Here is a 21,874-nt window from a genome sequence, read left to right on the forward strand (position 1 = left end):
ATTAGTTAAGTGTCATTAGATTCAATGTTGTCGCTAAGGGCTTTAAGGACATATATAGAGTGCTAATTGCTGCTAAAAATACATATTTAGCGGCAATTAAGCTATTGCCGTTAATTAATTTCCTCTAAAGATCATAAAACGTAGTGATTGTCAAAGATGTTTTTGGGACGCACTTTGGGTTTAATCTTGAACAAAATTTACGGCAAGTTCCTAATGAATTACAATTCATTACTATCAACAATAAAAAAAGATTAGTCGTTCACTATGTAAGAATACTTAATATCAAACCGGATTAGAATGTACCATCAAAAGATATGGTGCAGTGGATGAAGCTGTTCATTCCTTAATTAGAAGTTTCAGGTTTGATTATGCAAAAATACATGGTAGAGAGCGCTTTCTCTGAATGGAGTCCTACACAATGCGAATTTAAAATAATTGAGCTTCAATGCGAATATCGAACATTCAAGAAACCAAAATAAAAATAAAAATCAGATTAGAATATGTCTCAAGATGCGTTGCACTTTCTTATTGGTGTATGAGGAAACTAGTTTACCCAGATTTCGACAAACCTAAAGTTTTATATAAAACAAAAAAAATTGATGTTCAAGTAATACTGTTGTATGGTAAAATTTATTATTGTGAAAAGGATTGTTGTTCTATAAAGATGATATTGTTTTAGAAAGTTGTAAATTTTATGATTAGGCTCATTTTAAGTGGGCTAGTGAAAAGATGGTTCTAATTAAGATGATGTTATCATACTTATCTCTTATTTCTAGGTTAAAGAGGTTGTATGCATTGAAAAGTTTCGCTCCTCGTATGAGATAACACTATGAATGGTGAAATGTTTTTGATAGAGATTATCTTGATTTTGCTAGTAAACAAAGAAATATTTGTTTGGATTTGTGTGTAGATGGATTGACACCATTATCGATTTGTGACACACCCTATTATATTCTTGTTGGCATGTCTTACTTACTATGTACTCCCTGTACGTGACACTTTTCGTATTTCAAAGTTTGACCAAAATCAACATTTCAAGTGAACACTCTCGAAATAAAATTTTGACAGTTTTTACTTCCGCATTGATTGTTTGCCTGGTTTATATTACAGAATCTAAACTCGTAGAGCCTTGTTGATTCTACATTGCTAGAAACCTGCCCTGTTTCCTCTTTTCCTCCAACAACTTGTTCATATCAAATTTAATGTAGTAGTAATAAGTTTTTCATCATGTCGAAATTCAATTGGGGAAAAAAGAAAAACTATAGACATAAAAGAAGAGAAATACAAAATACTATATTGGGCGAGCAAACTGAAGGAGTTGTTGGTCTTGTTGGAAGAAATTCATATCACTTTCTTGTAACGTCACAAGCGCTTCCACTCCTCCATCGCGGTTTTGACTATCCAACAGACAAATGATGTTGCAGGGAGGAATTAGAAAGCACACTCTATGTGGCCTACCCCATCCAAAGTCTACGTTATAGAAGGGGAAATTGCATAAACTGCTACATCTATAGATATCAAAACCTTGTCTGTTAAATACTTGATCCACTTCTTTCATTAATTCAAATGATTCAAACGCCAATTTGTTAGGATCAACAGTATTGAACCTGTTACGGAGTTTTTCTTTCCCTTTCCTTAGTTCAGCAACGATTCTGGGTAGCTGCATATCTACTTCCTCTTCTATTGATGTGGAAATATAACCAGGAGCATTTCCGATAGTGTTCAGGGGTAATGGTGGACGCATGTTTGCAAATAGTGTGAATGTTGATGGTCGAAATGATGTATTCCTCTTTGCAGCTGCTGCAGCACATGATTTGTAAAGAAGTGCAGATACACTTTCAACCCTGCTAGGATTTTGTATTATTCCTGATCCTGAATCAGCAATTTTGTCCTTGAGAGTATTCAATGTTGAAGCAGAGAAAAGGTACCTGTTGGTTTTAATTTGTGAGTAGTAATTAGATACATAGCTATAACGTATTTGATTGGGCAAATTTTAACATGTATACATACCTTCTAGTCACATAACGTTGTTGTACTACTCCATCATGTGGTAAGTTGTTCACCTCTGATATGTTTGAACTAGCATTATGAATAGGTGGGAAGAAGGATGCTCCATCGAATCGAGGAGATGGTTTTGCATGAATCGGGTCTTTAGCAATAGCAGCCCAGTCACTCAAAAACATGGCACAACTACATCCATCGGCAATCTTGTGAGAGAAGCAAACACTGACTGCTATTCCACCACAATCGAAATGAGTCAATTGAGCCATTACTAACCTACCATCAAAAGAATTACTATTTCCAAAAGCCAATCCTTGTGGATATACACAATTTTCACCACTCCTATCATTATCACACGAATTGACAACATCAGACATACGACAATCAACACGGACATTCAAGAACTCAGCTCCCCTATCGTTGCAATCAACATAGTCATTGTCTTTTAACATCCCAGCAAAGGGATAGTAATATGTCAATGCTTTTGAGAGGGATTTTTGAAGAAGTTGGGATATGTTATTAGCAGGGATTGTTGGTTTAGGGTAGAAAAAGACAGTTGAAGCATACTCATTATTAGCATAACAATCAACCAATGATAGATTGTGACGTTTATGTGAACAAGGAGTTGGAGAAGAGGGCTTTATTATCCTTTTCGACATGGATACAATTCGTGATATTGAACCCATCTCTATACGTTTGGCAAATTTGATATTCATTCTAGTAACTAGTGTTGCAACTTATATATACAACTAGCTGATTAGAGTTATGCACGTATGTGTATGTATTAGTGATCAGCCAATCTATATATTTTTATTTTCATATCCAGAGTTTATTTATTAATATATTAGTTATACATGTATGAGTATTCCACCTTCTATCCTTTATAAAATAATATACATATATTAGTTATGCGGTTTTGTAAACTCCAACCCAATCTAAATATTAATCTAAGGGAAAAAAACTTAAATATGTCACTCAACTTTGAGAAAAGACTCATTTATGTCATCCGTTAAAGTTTGGCTCATCTATGTCTTGTCGTTAGAGAAAAAATTCATCCATGTCATTATTTTTTAACTCCGATTTTGTTAAATTATTTTTTACCTCAACAAGACCCGAAACAACTTTAAACACTTTTAAATAGGGGTTTTGAATTAAATGTACTCTTTTTACTTCTTATTCCTAAAAAAACACCAAGAACACATGAAGAGCATCAAGAACTCCCAGATTTTCAACTTCAATTATAAATTTTTTTTACACTTGGTCAATTATAATTCTGCCACGTTATTAATTATTATTTTTTTAAAAAAATCAAAATTCTAAAATAATTTGTGGAGTTAAAAAAACCGATGGGTAAGAAAAAATATTTTTTTAAAAATGGAAATCAATCCCAAAAATTCAAAAATTTGTTTTAATTCATGTTTTTGTTGTTGTTTTTGACACTAGATCTTTGTTCCCTAGTGTTTTTTTAAATCTATGTTCAAAATTTCAAGTAATTTGGAAATGTGGAGAAAATTCTACCATTAAATAATATTGTTGAACTTTGAAACTTTGAGGAAATTTCAAGTGAGTCTTGAGTTAGTTTGAATTCAAGCTCAAAAAATATTGAGTTTTGGTATCTAGCTCGGAGGGAAGCTACTCTTGGAATTTGAGGTGATTTCGTAAAAAATTGAAGAACTTGAAAATTTGGGAGTTCTTAATGTTCTTCGTATGTTCTTGAGGAAGAAGAAACAACAAAAAAAAATATTTGATCCAAAACTCCAATTGAAAAATGTTTAAAAGTTGTTTGGGGTCTCATTAAGGTTAAAAAAAAATGGTATTGCAAAATCAAAGTTAAAAAATAATGACATGAATTAATCTTTTCTCAAGCAGCGATGACATAAATGAGTCAAATCCAACGGATGACATAAATGAGTTTTTTTCTCAAAGTTTGATGATATATTTGAGTCTTTTCCCTTAGTTTTAGACATGAATAGTTTACCTCTTAATCAATTACCAAATATGATATAACTTTTACTGAATTTAATACCTGCATCACTCACCTCCAAACCATCTATCAAATTACGTCTTATAGCTAATGATTAGTTAATTACTCCCTCAGTTCTTTTGGCTAAATTTGATTATTGTGCACCAAGTTTAAGAAAGATTTTTAAAATTTATATTATTAAACATATCATAATATTTGTATGTCCATAAAACTTGTGATTTAATATATGCCATAACATTTTTTTTGGCTATGAAAAAATAAAAAATTAAAGTTAATTATTTTTTAGATGACAAGTTGTCAATTATACATATAATGGTCCGTGATTTGAGTAGGCTGAGAGAATCAAATTGGAAATTATGAAGATAAACTTATGAATATTAATTAGTGGCTCGTGCCTTAAACAGAAAGAAGTGGATACTTAGTGGGCAATAATCATTAACATCAAACGAGTATATCTAATTATCTTATATAGTTTGTACTTAAATAACAACTACTATGCTGCACATTTGTTATACTCCATATTATATTATAAAGACATGAATATTAAAATGCTAAACGTTGCCGATGTGAAGTCAATAAGAATAAGTCATATATTCAACTATCATTTGCCCCATATTTAATGATTTTGTTATCACTTTTAATGTTGATTTTATTAATATACTTATGTTGGTTGTTTTTTATGGGTACGACAACAATGAAGGATTTAGGGTGTGTTTGGTATGAAAGGAAAATATTTTTCAATTTTCTCATGTTTGATTGGCTTAAATATTTTGAAAAATATTTTTCAAATCAATTTGTTTTCCTCAAATTTAAGAAAAATGACTTCCTTAAAAAAGTATCATTTTGAACTTCACACTTCAACTTTTCAGCATAACTTAAATCTTGGGTATTGATTCACAATATTAATCCTATAGATCAGACTCCTGATTTTAAATTTGAGACCCGACTCCCGACCTCAATTCAAGACCCAACTCCCAAGTTTCGAATTGAGTCGTGTCAGATCTCGAGTTAGAATTGAATTTCGGATTTAGTGTCATGGTCGGGTCTCAGGGTCGAATCTCGGGCCGTAGTCGGGTCTCGGGTCGGGTGTCAAGTTAGGTCTCTGGAAAGGTCTTGAGTTGTATGTCGGGGTTAGGTCTTAAGTCAAGGTCGGCTCTCGGGTCGGGGTTGGGTATCGGGTCTCGGGTTCGGCTCGGTTCGGATATCGAGTGTCGATTAAGGTCGGCTCTCGGGTCGGGTTAGGTATCGGGTCTCGGGTCCGGTTCGGATATCGAGTGTCGGTCAAGGTCCGGTCTTGATCTGGTTGGGTCTCAAGGTCAAGTCTCGGGGTCAAGTCAAGTTTGGGTCTCCATTCGGGTCTCGGGGTCAAGTCAAGGGCAATTCTCGATTTTGGGTCTCAAATTGGGGTTGGGGCCGTCACGTCTCGGGATCAGGTATTGGGTCGGGGTCGAGGTCACGTCCCGCGTTGTAGTCGGGGTCGGGTCTCAATCAGGGTTAGGTCTCGAATCGGGTCTCAGATCGAGGTCGGGGTCGAGTTTCATTATTAGGTATCGAGTTAGGGTCGGATCTTGATCGAGGTCGTGTCTCGGTCGAGGTCAGGTCTCGGGTTGGGGTTTGGTCTTGGGTCGGGTCTAGGATCGAGGATTGGGTTGAATCTCTGGTCAGGTTTCGAGTTGGGTTTCGGGTTAGAGTCGAGGTCGGGTCTTGGGTCTAATCATGTCGAGATCAGGTCTCATGTCAAAATTGGGGTCAGGTCTCGGTTTGGGTTTGGGGTCATGTTCGATTCTCGGGTCTCGATGAAAGTCTGATCTTGGGTCAGCGACAGGGTCAAGGTTGGGTCTCGGGTCAGGGTTGGGGCAACTTCTGGGTCGAAGTTGGTTGTTGGGTCTTGGGTCGGGTGTCAATGTTGGATTTTATTTCAAAAGTTGGATCCTGAGTCGGATGTTGGGGTCGAGAGTCGGGGTTGGATCTCGGATCGGGGTCGGGGTCGGTCTCAAGTCGAGGTTGGGTCTTGGGTCGGGTTTAGGTTCGGGTGTCGGGATCATAATTCAATTTGAATGCCAGGTCTCTAGCGAGGTTATCGTATCCTGATTCAGGTCATGGTCAAGGTCGGTTCTAGTTCAAATGTCAGGACCCATGTCAGGAGTGTGATCAAGTTTCGGATCGAGTGTCAGACTATATTGTAAAAATTATTTTCTACTATCTAGCCAAAAACAAAAGATATTTTCTAAAAATTATTTTTCACTCACCAATCATGCACTACTAAAAAATATTTTTCAGAAAATATTTTTCACTCACCAACCAAACATGAGAAAATAAGTTAGAAACCAACTTATTTTCCAAGAAAACATTNTTTTCTAAAAATTATTTTTCACTCACCAATCATGCACTACTAAAAAATATTTTTCAGAAAATATTTTTCACTCACCAACCAAACATGAGAAAATAAGTTAGAAACCAACTTATTTTCTAGGAAATCATTTCCTTTCGTACCAAACATACCCTTAGTGAAAAAAAAAGTATAATTGCACTTTGAAGTTTGAGTAGAAGCCATAAATACCAACATGGGTTGTGGTGCACTGGTGGGAGTGCTTCACCCTTAACCAGATGTCTCGGGTTCGAGCACTGGGTATGGAGAAAATCCAATTGGGAGCGCCACCCCCGAATGGGCCTTGCAGAGCGCAATCCGAATTTAGTCGGAGCTCCAATGTGGGCTCCGGACACCGGGTGAGAAACCAAAAAAAAAAAATAAGCCATAAATCATCACAACTTGTCAAAAGTTGTGCTCCGTTTAAATGAGGGTATTTTTCGTCTTGAAATTTTTAGAAATCCTATATTTACGTCCTAGAATGCAGAGAAATCGTAGATTTTATCATCCTCTTTTTGTTTTAATCATTGTATAGATGTTATGATCAGTAGCTAAACTTCAAGTTGGACTTGAAGGTTGACGTTTGAGAATCGTATAGATGTTATGATCAATAGCTAATTATTTAAGCATATGATTAGATAACTCAATCAGATTGTTACATTACCATGAATATGATCCTAGATCTTTATCTCATCTGAATTACCTAAAAATATATTTCCAGCTTGCTATTAAATCTTGTATTAATTTTTTGACATATCTCTATAGAATCGATAACTGAACTAATTAACCTCCTATTTGATTGAGTGTTATGAGTATTAATTAATTAGTAGGATCGTGCCTTAAACAAAAAGAAATGGATACTTAGTGGGCAAGTTGATCCATGCATACAATACTCATTATTAACAACTATATAGTTCTTCCTTAGACAACAACAACTACTAATGTTGCTCATTTGTTCTCAAATACACTAATTATATTGTAATAGAGGTAAATAATTAGTTACTCCACCAAGAAAATGTAGTAATTAAAAATATTTGCTGCCATCTGATTAATGAACTGGGAAAGTAATGAGATTATTATAAGGTGAGGTTTTGAACCCTCGTTAAGATAACTAACCAACTAAGCTATTAAAATTATCGATGCGTCCAACCGGAATTCATCCGAGGAAACGTGCCAAGGAATACATAATTAATTAATACTATATATTATCGTTGAATATAATGCACATTGCTTTAATAATTGAACAGGCACGATTTGTGCATATCCTACAATTTTTTCGGATTAAACAGATCCTATATGCATATACATGTGTCGTCATTTAAAGAAATGTAAGGGATAAACCATTTAAAAAAAACATTAATGTATTGATTAATTAATCATTTTTTTTAATTGTATATTCTTTGTTATACAATGACAACGTGTTTCAACGTGGTAATATTTCATAAAATAAATAGTAAGTTGAATAACAAAAAAAAAGACCTACATGAGATTATTAAGTACTTTTTTCTACCCGTGTATTTTTTACTATTTTTGTTCCTAACATTAGAGATAAATTTTTGCTAAAAAACATAATTTTACCACTCATTTTATACCTAGCCAACTCATTGAAAAAATACATGGTGGAAAAAACTATTCTCACAGAAATATGAGAAATTTCTTAATTTTTCTATATGAAAACAATATTAATATTTATTACACTAAATTAATGAGACAAATGGTATTAGAAACGAATAATCATTGGGCTGAAGTGCAAGCCAATACTAGTTGTAATAAACAAACTTCAACTTTTAATAATGATTTTTTAATTTAATTAGCACGACAAGAAAAATCTCAATTATTTCTTCAACCCTGTAATGGCAATTAGTGGGCATGCACTCACAAATATCATTTCTCATTTTCCTTGCAGGAAGCCAGAAAATTGCCTGATTTTGTGGAGCAAAATAATGGCCATTATGTATGCAAGTTGTTAAAAATACTTTCTTAAATATATTTCGGACCAGTTTTAATTTTTCTTTAAAAGTTGTCTAATATAAATATTTTTTGTCTTCATTAAATATTTAACAAATTCTAATTAGTGATGGACATGATATGGTAGATATCGAATCAAGTAATCTATATTTGATTAGTACTCTATCTAGATTGAAATGTCTTTTTATGTAGTTAATTAATGAAGAGAATTTCTTGTACTTTCTTTTGAATATCTGTACATGTATTAATAACAATTTACCAAAAAGAAGAATGCAAGAAGGTCATATTCTCTATATTCTACTATAAATCAGGTAGGGGTGCACATACCAATGGATTCGGATTTTTCAAATATCACACTAAATTATTTGTGTCAAATTTTTAAATTTATAAATCAAACCAAACTAATAAAACTTGGGGTGTTTTTTTTGGATTTTTCAACCTCGGGTTTTTCAAATATCAAACCAAACTATTTGTGTCGATTTTTTTAATTTATAAATCAAACCAAACTATTAAACCTCGGATTTTTTTTGGATTTTTCCAGTAATGTATTCATACAAACATATAATAACCTGCTCCAAATATTTCTTTAGTCCAACCAAAAATACTAATAAAATCGTATAAAATAATTATTACAAATTAATAAGTCATAATGAAAATGATCATAATTTAAAAGTACTAAATCATGCTAAAATAAGTCTAATAAGTATCAAATACACGACTAAACATTAAAGAAAAAATAAAATTAGGCTATGTGTTTTAAATGTCTAAACCAATGTAAAACTAAAGAACAAATATTCAACATTATTGACATTCTAATTAGTGTTGAATTAATTTTTTTTGTTAGCATTAGTATTGATTTGATTTTGAATTTGAACTTTAATAGAGTTACTAATATGTATGGATTATAACCTTTATTGGACCATTCAAAATTCTAAGTCTCAAGAAACTTGAAAAAAAAGATAAAAATTGTGAAAAAGTATAAGTAATATTTAGAAATTATATCAAAGAAAATACTTTTGTTTATAAAATAAATTTTAAAAATTATAAATATAATGTCAGGTTGGTTTGGTCTCTGATTGACTTTTTTTAGTTAAAACCAAACCAACCTAGGGAATAGTCAAAAAAATTTCCCAATATATACCAAAACAAAAGTCAAACAAAACCATTAGTCAGTTTGACTCGATTTTCGATTCGATCTTGTACACCCCTAAAATCAGGTAGTGATAATGAAAAGAAAAAGTGTTAGTATAATATAATTGAGATGTTTTTCTTCTAAAGAAAAATTGAAGCCATAATTATCTATTATATGAATATATATATAAGGTGAAGTGGGACAAATGTGGTTACCCATTACCGTACCGCAAAACTTTTTAAAATACCCAAACCACACTGAATTAATTTGGAATGATAATAATTTATGTGTCTACTTGTATACATTTAAAATTGAAGGAGAGAGATGATATAATAATAGGGATTATTTTTGCCATTTTCTCTTGAATATATGCTGTAGGACTATGAGGCTAGGAGTTGGTATATATAAATTCATACTCAACCTTTCTCTACATATATTATATCATACAATCCAAAGTTTGAAAGCGCATTTTCACTCCAACAAAAATGGTTACTCCAAAGTCACACATTGTGTCCATGTCCAAGAAGATTATTAAGCCTTCTTCTCCCACTCCATCTTCACTTAGGCGTCACAATCTCTCTTTCTTGGATCAGATTGTTAGTCCTTTACATAATCCACTTGCTTTCTTCTATCCTAAACCCGAAAACTCATCGTATGACATAAACCGTATATCCACACTTCTTGAAAATTCCCTGGCAAATCTATTAACCTCCTATTATCCATTTGCTGGAACTTATAACGATAACATATTTATCGATTGTAACGATGTGGGAGCTGAGTTTTTTAATGTTCAACTCGATATCCCCATCTCTGAAATTCTCGACCATCCTTATTATAATGATGATATAAATTTAGTTTATCCACAAGGTTGTCCTTGGAACACATATGACGGAACTTTAGTAGTCGCTCAACTAACACTTTTTGATTGCGGTGGAATAGCTGTCAGTGTATGCATCTCACATAAGGTCGCGGATGCATATAGTGTAATCAAGTTCATTACTGATTGGTCTAATTTAACTCGTGATTCGAGTCATGCAAAGCCGTCTATTCTGTTTGATGGAGCTTCTTTTTTCCCACAAGTTACTGATACTTCAACTTTACCTGATTTTGATGTTAGAAATGACGGAAATTGTGTGACTAGATTGTTTCATTTCTCGTCGTCTGGATTAGACAAACTAAAAATCATAGCAGCTGCAGAATCAGGCGTTGAAAATCCGAGTCGTGTTGAAGTTGCTACAGCACTTATACATAAACATGCCATGATTGCTTCAGGTTCATTTAAACCATCTTTACTCTGCCACATCATGGGTCTTCGCCCACCATTGCCTTTAAACAGCATCGGAAATGCTTGTAGCTTCTTTGTCACGTCAACACAAACAGAAGATGATATGAAACTGTCCAATTCAGTAGCTGTACTAAGAAAATCTAAGGAACAACTTCGAGAAAAATTGAAAAATGTGACTCAAAGTGACATATTTTTTAAAGTACTTGAAATAACGCAACAGGGTGCAGAGTTACTGGAATACGTAAACAAGGATGATGCGTATAAGTGTAGCAGTTTGTGCAATTTCGGACTATACAATATGGATTTTGGATGGGGGAAGGCCATAAGAGTAAGCTCAGTGAGTCGCGGAGTGAAGAATCAGATATTTTTCATGGATAGTCCAACTGGAAATGGGATGGATGTAATGGTAACTTTGGATGAAAAAGAGATGGAAATATTTCAAAGTGACAAAGTCATCCTTGAATATGCTTCTCCAGTTGTGAAAATGTAATTTAATTCTGTTATCTTTCCATTTTCTAAAAGTTCATCAACCTAAGTTTGTTTAATTATTTGACTTCATGTTAATGTGATTTCTCCTGTATTTCTGATAACAATTTCCAACTCATATTTATAAATGCAATTTATTCAATTCACATTCACTCAATATGAAATAATAATGTTGCAGTTACATTTGCCACAAGGAACATTTCTTCTACCACGCAATGAGTACACTTAGCTTGTTGATCGCTGGACATCCCATTTTTGAATTTTCATTTGGTTCGGAGACAATAACCAGAATTCTCATATTTTCCTCCCCACCTGTACTCTTCTTCACTTATTGGAATTTGAAGTTCCAAGTCATGTTCATCGAATGGCTTGAAGATTAAGTCGAGTTGTTCATCGTGTACCTTGTCAAGAGTTGAAGGGTTCCACTAAAAATGAAGAAAGAAAAGTGTTCTATCAATATTTTTTTTATGTAAACGCATGCATCAACTACCTACTTATTATCAGTTTCAGTATTGAAAAAATTATTACTTTCAGTTGAATAAAATAACTTAAAGAGTACTTTACAGTTATTCTTGATTGGTTAATAAAACTATCAATTTGTCATACAACAAATTTTGTGTGTGTTTAGATAAAAACATATTGAAGGAGGAAAGGAGCATACATACATTTGGAGACTTATCCTTGTCAATGATGGCAGCCCTTATTCCCTTCAAAAATAAATCGAAGAATTCTATTTTAGATTTCAAATGAGAATTAAATCGCAAATTAAGTGTACCTCTTTGAAAATATGTTTGCTTAATTTTTTTAAAAATAAATTACCTCATATAAATCATAAGATATTAAAGTTCGTAATGTGTTTATTGTAATCCTAAATTCTCTTCTCAAACATTCAGATAGGGTTTGGGTCCTTCCTTCTCGTATCTGAAAAAATAATATAGAGAAAATGTAAGATTTGCATTTGCATAAATTCTTTGTATGAATTATTAGGAGTAGTTACCGATCTCAATGTTATTTTCAGTCCAATTGGAGATGCTTTCTTTATACTTTTAAGCACTGGCATAATCCAATCATTTCCTCTTTTGCCTGCTTCAACTTCCTGAAAATTAAAGTTATATCATTTATTTTATATGATTCCGTTTTATCATATATAGTATAATCAATGCTTACAAATGAATCCAGGATCTCCTCCACCGTTTCCTTGGAGAAACAATCATCGATTATGGACAACCTACAATTGATTTATGAAAAATGCATCAGTGTGAATATCCTCACACAAGAACAGTTTGAAATCATGATACATTACTTGCTCAAGACACTTGTTTCATCTATTTGAACATTAGTAGAGAATTCATCAATGACAGATCTAATAGTATCCTCTTCACCACCGTTGTTTATGCTCAGTAAACTCTTCTCTAACTGAAATAATTTGTGTGAAGGTACAAAATGAGTTGCTAATCCAGCAGCAACCATTTCTTTACCCTTCAATTTCACTCCTGTTAAGCCCAAGTATTCTCCTACATACATTTAACAACATCACATATATATTCAAATATTTTAAAAATATATATACATGTTCTAACTTACTTACCAAGTCGACCTGGAAGGCGTGAGAGTATGTATGATAAGCCACAATCTGGGTGATACCCTAGATTTGCTTCAGGAGTGGAACAAAACTGCAAACGAGAAAACATTAAGATTAATAATTTAATTTACTAAAGATGTCGTTATTCAAATCATAAAATTGGTACTAACTGCTTTCTCAGTGACGACGGAGAATTTCATTGGAGCCATTAAGCCTACACCACCACCCATTGACATTCCATGAACAAGAGCGATATGTGGTTTCTTGTAAGTATGAATGTGGTAGAAAAGCCAATAAATTCTATAAACACCTTCAAGGACAGAATCCCCTTCAAAGAATATGAATACATGTTTAATTGAGTAAACATATAGTAATTAATTCAATCGAAACAATAGTTAATTACTTGCATCATATATCCTTTCCAAATCCCCACCACCAGAGAATGTACGGCCAGCTCCCTATGTACAAATGGATTAAATAATGAATTTGTCAATTAAGTGAATATAATTAAAATAAATTAAATACTACTACTTAATTACCTTGAGGATTACAAATTTAGCATTGTCATCTTTCTCATATTTCTCCAATTTCTGCCCCAGCGTTAATGCCTAATATAAATGAAATTTTATAAGTAAGTGAACATACAAATTACAATAGCTATTTTAACTATATGTTTAATTTGTAGATGTTGCATACCACTTTTTCTGATACATAATTTAAATTGTTAGGCCGATTTAAGGTCAGCACTCTACCGTGCCCAATTTCCTCAGCAATAACAACCTGAACAAAACAAAAACAAAAAAAATTTGCTCGAAGATATAATTAAGTAAATAAAAATATGGATACATAAAAATTAAGTACCTCTCTATTTTGTTTCATTACTTCTGAAGGCATCAGAAATGTTGTGATCGTACTTGGAAGAGGTGTTATTCCCATTGGAAAAGTCGACTCAAAGAAAGAAGAGTGATGAGTGCAGAATTTGGAAATGAACACTTGTAAACAATAATTCTTAAAAGATTTAAAATAGACTTAAAATCTGGGCATTACAATCACAGATAGATGATCAACTAATTTCTTGTCTTTATAACTTTGTGCATGGAAAAGGACTTAATTTATACTCTTAGTGTTATGCATGTATAGGGGTGGGCATGGTATCATATATACCAAATACCCTATTGAAATCAAAATTGTTTATATCGCAATATAAATATTATGGTATTTTTGGACCAAAGTATTGACGACAAGGGTATTTTTGGACCAAACGAAGGATATTTTTGTTCCTTTCGCATAGTTTAAGGACATTTTTATCATTTTGACGGCAAGGGTATTTTTGGACCAAACGAAGGATATTTTTGTTCCTTTCGCATAGTTCAATGACATTTTTGATCATTTTCCCTATAATTAAACATATATCATCAAATCATTTAGGGATAGAAAGTTTAGCTCTTCGCCAAATTTTTGACTATTTAATCGTGATTGAAATATTTTTTTTGTGAAATTGTTGAACAAAGATATATAGTTGTTAGTCTAATATGATTGAGATATTTAAAAAGAAAAAAAAAGTTACGTTATAATTCTTTATTATATAAATGTATGCAAGTTGAAGTCAAACAAACTATGGTTATCAAATAATTATAACGTAAAATATCGAACAATATATATATACCAAACTAATTTGATATGATAATGATATAATACTTTTAGCTTTTAGATACCAAAAATCGAAAATTATTGTATTGAATTTTAAAATATCATATCATATCGTATCATACCCACCCTGTTTAACCATTTTTAATTATAGAATTATCTCTCTTTCCTGAAAGATTTATCGTGATATATAATAATATAAATTAGATAGATCAAATTTTGTTTTGTGAACACTGAATTTTTTACTGAGTTTTACACTATTTTAAGTTTTTTTTTAGTAGGAAAACATCTAACATAAGTTTCTACCTTGATTGCATTTTTCCCACCAATCAACACATCTCATTTTCATCTCTTTCTCATAGTCTTCATCCCGACCACCCTACAAAATTTGTTGCTCATAAAAGTATTTTTTGTTTACGTACCAAAAACAACTAAGGGACCCACAATTTAATATTTATAAATCTTTTGAGAATTGTGAACGAAAAGGGTACACAATTTAATTTAGACCGAAATAGAGGGAAAGAAGCCTAGAGCTAGCCTACTCGGCAGCAACACAATTCTAAATATAGGATTGTTTGGCCCCAAAAATACTTGGAAAAACTTGGGGAAACTTGGGAAGTGATTAGGATGGCAATGGAGCGGGGCGGAGCAATTTTAGATTATGCAGGGAGGGAGGGATGTGGGGCGGATTAAAGTGGGTTTTTTAAAAACTAATGTGGAGCGGGGGCGAGTTGTGGGTATATGTGATTTTATATGGTTCAAACTTAATTTTAACTTTTTACATGTTATAAGAGTGATAAAACATTATTTATTAAGAAAATTTGTTTAAAGATACTAAAATATTCAAGATAGTAAATGAAAATGGTTCAATAAAAAATAGTACAATTTGTTACATGTTTCCCAATTGACCTCTAAAAAATAAATTTTTAAGTCATTCTCTATTAAATTAATAAAACTTAATGAAAAAATGAATTTTAATTTTAGTATCAAACTTAACAAGAAAAAGAAAATATTTAAAAAATTAGGAGGGGCGAGTTCATGCTGGGCGGGTCTATGCGGGGGGGGGGGGTGGAGCGGGGCGGATTAAAAATTTTGCGGGTTAAACTAAACCCGCCCCGCCCCCGCTCCGCCCCATTGTCATCCCTAGAAGTGGTGTTTGGCCATATAACCCAAGTTCCCAAATACTAGAGAAAAAAAATTAGTAGTTGGGTCAAGTTCTAATATTTGGGAATTTTAAAAAAATCAAAAATTACCCTTAACTGTTATATTTTATAAAAAATATTCATTATTTATTAATTCCAACTAATATTTGTTACTACCTCCTCCAGAAAAGTTTGAGTTCTCATTTGAGTGATAAAATTGAGAAAAAAGAACAATTTGTGTTTAATGGATTATAATTATAACTGAATTAGTGACAAGTTTGAGTATGCGATTGATATATTGTCTTGCCTATATTGTTTTTGTTTATTGTTATCAATTATATTATAAGATTAATTTTTAACGGAACATATTCATTATAAAATGATAATATAAGTTTGTGGGTATTTTTAATAATTTTTAGAACTTATGTGTGTAAATCATTTTTTTGAAATAGTCAAATATCCTTGGGAAAACTTGGGGCCAAACATATGGTGTAATTTCACCAAAAACTTGGCCAAAATATTATTTGTCAAGAATATTTGGAAAGTTGGGGTCAAACGCTAGCATAGATAAAAGAGACTTTTATTTATTTATTTTTTATGACCGTGGTGTTTTCACCAGCTTTCGCGTATCTCAACTAATTTTACAAAATATCTACCATTTTCCACTAGTAACATCTAAGGAAAAATCACCGAATATTTTTGTCTCTGCTGAATTTTGAATCTGAGACATTAAAATTTTCAACCACTTCATTAATTATAATTTTTTCAGAGATCATCGTGAATTCTTTGTCAAATTAGATGGAGTGGTGAAGATTATAACCACTAGGTATAGAAGAGACCTATGTGTTATAAATGTAACTTTTTTCATCCTTACTATTGGCACCTTTCGTTTTCTCAAAGTTTTTTTTAACAAAGTTAAGTTTAATTAAATTAATTTAATACTTTAAAATTACAATTTTAAATGTTCAATGTTATGCAATCAATTGATACTTCCAATGGATTTTGTTCTAAATAATTGTATTATTTTTCCTTTCACTCATAAATATGCTTATTATGGGTATCATGGGTTAATATATATGTTAAAGTATGAAGGTTAACTGTTAAGCTACGGATATTTTGTTTTTGCATAAAGTGATTGTTTTTCTTTTAGGTGATTTATTCACTTCTTCTTTTTAACAAAAGGGAGATATTTTATATATAGTTACCTACTTAACATTACATTATTGCTATTAGTATTTGCGATTACAGATAGATTATAAAAACGAGTTAACTTATTACTTGATGTTGCTGGTGAGCATTTAAATTTGCAAGGGTAATTTTATGGAAAAATTACCTAAATACACAATACTTCTTTACCTATTCTCAATATTTCCCGACTCTTTTACTAAAATACAAAAATCCCTTATTTTCCTCCAATTCAACTTAATCAGATACTTTATTAGTTTAAGTATTCGCCCGTTATTAATTAAAGTATCCGCGCTGCTATATTATGCATCCGCCCGTTAATTAAGTATCCGTGTTGCTAACAACTTAATAATTTAAGTATCCGCCCGTTATTAATTAAAGTATCCGCGCTGCTATATTATGCATCCGCCCGTTAATTAAGTATCCGTGTTGCTAACAACTTAATAATTTAAGTATCCGCCCGTTATTAATTAAAGTATCCGCGCTGCTATATTATGCATCCGCCCGTTAATTAAGTATCTGTGCTGCTAACAACTTAATAATTTAAGTATCCGCTCGTTATTAATTAAAGTATCCGCGCTGCTATATTAAGTATCCACACTGCTATATTATGTATCCGAAAAACACTAAAAAAAGAAATTTTTGGTACTTAATGAAAGAGTAGGAAAAGGAAATAATTTCTTTCTTATACTATGTCATTTGCCTAATTTTTACTAATTTTATTTGTTAGAGCATTAAAGACGTGAAATCAATATTTTGGTTTAGTTTTTAAGTGAGATGTAAAAGTTTGGTAAAAGTTTGGCATGAATAACAAACAAATATTGAAGGTGATGGGCTATTAATTGGAGGAATTTATAAGTGGACAAAATGGACCGAAAAATTGATTTTTAGCTTGGAGAGAACTAATTTAGGTCTAGACATAATTAAAGGCCTAATTTATAGGGATTTTTACTTTTTACAAGATATACAAGTATAATAAATCAGACATAGCTATCTGAAAGTTCTTTCAAAAAACTTATCAAATGGCAATGTTACATTTAATGATTCCAATTCTCATATTTTACTTGATCATGGAATAGGTAGGGGTGTCAAAAGAATATGAAAAAACGATCAAATTAAACCAATTGAATCTAATTGTATCAAACTGATTTATTATATATTTTTAATAAAATTGTGGCCTTTTATTTAAGTGTATACCTATACCAAACAATTGGGATAAACTTTTAAATTTATGAAAGAAAAACAAAAAAATTTCAAACCGAGCTAAATAACCTTACATGTATGCAAATATTTTATACATTAACTATATGTTAAATTTTATATATAAATATATTTATAATATTTTCAAATATAAATATAATCTAGGTCACATGCCTCTGACCTTTAACTATCCTTTAATTAAGGGATACAACCGGCTACCCCTTACTTTCATACCCCTTCTTTTTAATTACAAATTTGTGTTTACTATTTGATATGATCAAAGTGTGTGTGTATATATATATACTCTGATGGTATCAAAGAGGAAGAAGTGGCCCTTCAGTGAAAACACTACTCAGTTACTCCTTGATACCTTAGAGTATATATGAGGGTGGTCAAAACCGAATCGAAAATCGCACCAAAACACAAATTGAATCAAAACAAGAAAGAAAATCCGATTAACGATTTGGTTTGACTTGGTTTGGTATTGAAGAAAAAAAACTGACTATATTGGGTTTGGTTTGGTTTTAACTTTAAAAAGTTAACCCGAGACCAAACCAATCTGACATCATATATATAATTTTTGAAAATTGTTTTATACATAAAAGTATTTACTTTGATATAATTTATAAATATTTCTTATACTTTTTCATAATTTTTATCTTTTATCATATTATTTCAGGTTTGACTTAAAATTTTGAATAGTACAATAAAGGTAATATTCTATAGATATTAGTAACTCTATCAATTCTCGAATCAATATTGCTAACAAAAAAATCAACTCAAATACTAAGAATGTCAATAATATTGAATATTTGTTCTTTAGTTATATATTTATTTAGACTTATTTTAGCATGATTTATACTTTAAAATTATGATCATTTTCATTTTGAGTTATTTATTTGTAATATTTGTTTTATGTGATGATATTATTATTTTTGTTGAATATTTTAGTGTCATCACTCATATCATATTTTGGGTTATTTTTCAAGAAAGACCTTAGATAATTATATGTTGGTAAGACAATAGAAATATTTGAAACACAAGTTAATTATATGTTCGTATGAATACTTTATCAGAAAAACTCAAAAACTAGAGAAATTCGGAAAAAAAAACCCGAAAAAAACGGAGTTTGAAAAACTCGAATTTATTAATTTGGTTTGATATATAGATTTAAAAACCTGACATAAATGGTTTGGTTTGGTTTGGTTTGATTTAACTTGGTATTTAAAAAAATCAAACCAACTTGGTTCATGTACACCCTTAAGTGTGTGTGTGTGTCTATATATATATATATACACACTTTGATGGTATCAATTGTAGGAAAAGATAATGTTTTAGTGAAAAGACTATTCAATTACTACTTGAGACTATCAAAGTATATAGATACTATCAGAGTATATATATACTCTAATTGTATCAGTCGTGGTTCAATGAATAGAACAAAGGGGGCAGTCAGGTAAATAGTTTGGGTTATGGGTTCAATCAGGATAAATATATTGGGTTGAGTCCAATTTGGGTAAATACTCTTGTCTAATGAGTCCAATTTGGGTAAATACTCTTGTCTAATGAGTCCAATTTGTGTAGTTTTTCCTTTAATTAATTAGGGTTAAAATCAAAATATATTATAATAGAAGTCCTCAAACAATACGACAAAATGTAAACACTCCTATTAAAAGTTTAAGATCAAACAATACATTCTTAGCTTTTTGGTGAAGAATTGAAGTGCTTCTTCAAGAACACACTTATAAAAAAAAGTATTTTAATAATGGTGTATTTTGAGGTGATACTTTAAAAGTAAAAATAAAATGAAAATTAACGGAACCTTACCAATACCAAAGAGCAACCGATATGATTGTGATGATTTTAAGAAATCTAATTTTAATTATACATTATATAATACTCAAAAAAATTAGATGATATATTTTTTTTAAAATAACTGATCGAACCGTCTCATTGACACTCCCAGAATATAGTGGTGGTCCAATTAATTCAAAGCACCCAAGTGCTTAAAATCAATCAATTAAAAGAAAAATATTATTAATATGTTTTGTTAGTTAAATTGCTTCAATAACTACTTTCCGTTTAAAATGTATAGGTTCCACTCCATTGTAAAACTAAAAGAGAAAAAATCTCTAACAACTAAAAAAACAAAACAAAACAAAATCCAGAAAAGAGTAAGAAACTAAGAACCAATTATCAATCTCTCACAACCCCGGATGTATAAACAATGTATAAGTAGTGCATATATAATGTATAGTGATGTATAAACGTATATATACATTTCTTCTACATTATTATACAATATACTTACACTATCTTATGTACATGTATGAGTAATGTATTTATAAAGTATAACAATGTATAAGTAGTGCATATATAATGTATAGTGATGTATATAAACGTATATATACATTTCTTCTACATTACTATACAATATTCTTACACTATCTTATGTACATGTATGAGTAATGTATATATAAAGTATAACAATGTATAAGTAGTGCATATATAATGTATAGTGATGTATAAACGCATATATACATTTCTTCTACATTATTATACAATATACTTACACTATCTTATGTACATGTATGAGTAGTGTATATATAAAGAATAACAATATATAAGTGGTGCATATATAATGTATATTGATCGATGTATAAACGTAGATATACATTTCTTCTACATTATTATACAATATACTTACACTATCTTATGTACATGTATGAGTAGTGTATATATAAAGTATAAACTCAGGTCTTCCATCCCTTAATCACCACTGCCTTCAGCGGAACCCTCATCTACTAAAAATCTGTTACCTCCTTCCCACACTCTCTCTCCCCCATCCCCTATTTCCACACTCATTGAGACACATTCTCTCTTGCCCTCACCAAATGTTCCTTTTTCTATATCAGGAACATTGATATCTCAACCACCCCTACTATCCACTTCAGCTCATGACTCAATTTTATCTTCCATTCCTCAGACAAAGGAGGTAGAAACAAAACCCAGACCCTCCAAACAAATTATATAATATGTCTAAGGAAGATGTTCCTCTTATTTAAAAACTAGTCCAACTCCATTCTAGTGCTTAGAAAACACATCAGCATCAAAACAAAAGGACCTAAAACACTATCCATATGAAGAAAACATCATAATGCTCTGGATTAGGCTGCATAATCTACTAGTAAAATAACATTGTTTAATAGGCAAATTCCCACTTCAGCCCGTGGACTATATAATGAAATGGATGATAGTCTGGTTGAGGACCAGGTCTTTGAACACTATAATCCATCCCTTTCAACCTCTAAGGTAAATCAAAATGTAACCAAGTTTTTGGTATTGAAGAAGGTGAACTACTTTGGATCCAAGAACATCAACTTCTGTTTTCAGTGATGCCAAAAATGAGAAAATATTTATACCACTATGCATATGCAGTCTAATATCAATGTGTAGGATGTTGTGCATTAAAAAGGAGGAAATTGATTGAATGCACAATTTTAGACGATTGAAGGTTTAATGATAGACAAAGATACTGAAGAACCATATTCAACAATATTGTAGCAGAATAAATGTGAATCAGGTTCACTCACATGACGTAATAGCTCAAAGAACATGAATAGAAAAAGGAAAGAGACTATTAGACAATGCAAATACAGTCCTTAAAGGATTCTAATTATGGAAGCCGAATTAACAAGGAGTTAGTTTTCTTATGTGAATCAATTGGAGTTGCCGCTCATACGTGAGTCTAACTATAAAAGGTAAATCATTCGACTCATAGAAGGCGTGTTTGTTGCATATACAGAAACACATTTTTTTGCTTTATAAATGAATTTTTATTCTACATGTTCAAGCTATATATATATATCCCATTTTTAAAAAAAAAAAAAACTC

General features: G+C 31.4%; 3 protein-coding genes across 3 annotated transcripts; 1 reads left to right on the forward strand and 2 right to left on the reverse strand.

The window, feature by feature from the left end:
• Positions 1-1,178: 1,178 nt before the first annotated feature.
• LOC125877962 (acylsugar acyltransferase 3-like) lies at positions 1,179-2,687 on the reverse strand. Its single transcript, XM_049559254.1, has 2 exons — positions 2,011-2,687; positions 1,179-1,928 (listed from the first exon to the last, which is right to left on the reverse strand). Exons 1-2 carry the CDS (start codon positions 2,685-2,687, stop codon positions 1,292-1,294), a joined length of 1,314 nt encoding a protein of 437 aa, XP_049415211.1. The 3' UTR covers positions 1,179-1,291.
• A 7,240-nt stretch (positions 2,688-9,927) lies between these two features.
• Positions 9,928-11,285, forward strand: LOC125877963 (acylsugar acyltransferase 3-like). Its single transcript, XM_049559255.1, has one exon. It carries the CDS (start codon positions 9,939-9,941, stop codon positions 11,226-11,228), a length of 1,290 nt encoding a protein of 429 aa, XP_049415212.1. The 5' UTR covers positions 9,928-9,938; the 3' UTR covers positions 11,229-11,285.
• Positions 11,286-11,483: 198 nt separating this feature from the next.
• On the reverse strand, positions 11,484-13,742 carry LOC125877965 (3-hydroxyisobutyryl-CoA hydrolase-like protein 5). Its single transcript, XM_049559257.1, has 12 exons — positions 13,668-13,742; positions 13,503-13,586; positions 13,346-13,414; positions 13,210-13,264; positions 12,977-13,134; positions 12,813-12,897; positions 12,528-12,738; positions 12,392-12,452; positions 12,222-12,320; positions 12,044-12,145; positions 11,890-11,931; positions 11,484-11,649 (listed from the first exon to the last, which is right to left on the reverse strand). The coding sequence occupies exons 1-12, from the start codon at positions 13,740-13,742 to the stop codon at positions 11,488-11,490; spliced, it is 1,203 nt and encodes a 400-aa protein (XP_049415214.1). The 3' UTR covers positions 11,484-11,487.
• Between the last annotated feature and the right edge of the window lie 8,132 nt (positions 13,743-21,874).

Source organism: Solanum stenotomum, chromosome 9, assembly GCF_019186545.1.
Source record: "Solanum stenotomum isolate F172 chromosome 9, ASM1918654v1, whole genome shotgun sequence".
Classification (NCBI taxonomy): Eukaryota; Viridiplantae; Streptophyta; class Magnoliopsida; order Solanales; family Solanaceae; genus Solanum; species Solanum stenotomum.

What these genes read in the sequence shown, in the direction of transcription:
- LOC125877962 (XM_049559254.1), bottom strand. Translation starts at nt 2,687, where the DNA reads ATGGGTTCAATATCACGAATTGTATCCATGTCGAAAAGGATAATAAAG. An exon ending in CAACGTTATGTGACTAGAAG is followed by an intron (nt 1,929 to 2,010) that starts GTATGTATACAT and finishes TAAAACCAACAG; the next exon opens with GTACCTTTTCTCTGCTTCAA.
- LOC125877963 (XM_049559255.1), top strand. Translation starts at nt 9,939, where the DNA reads ATGGTTACTCCAAAGTCACACATTGTGTCCATGTCCAAGAAGATTATT.
- LOC125877965 (XM_049559257.1), bottom strand. Translation starts at nt 13,742, where the DNA reads ATGGGAATAACACCTCTTCCAAGTACGATCACAACATTTCTGATGCCT. An exon ending in CTAAATTTGTAATCCTCAAG is followed by an intron (nt 13,265 to 13,345) that starts GTAATTAAGTAG and finishes ATTTGTACATAG; the next exon opens with GGAGCTGGCCGTACATTCTC. An exon ending in ACGCCTTCCAGGTCGACTTG is followed by an intron (nt 12,739 to 12,812) that starts GTAAGTAAGTTA and finishes AAATGTATGTAG; the next exon opens with GAGAATACTTGGGCTTAACA.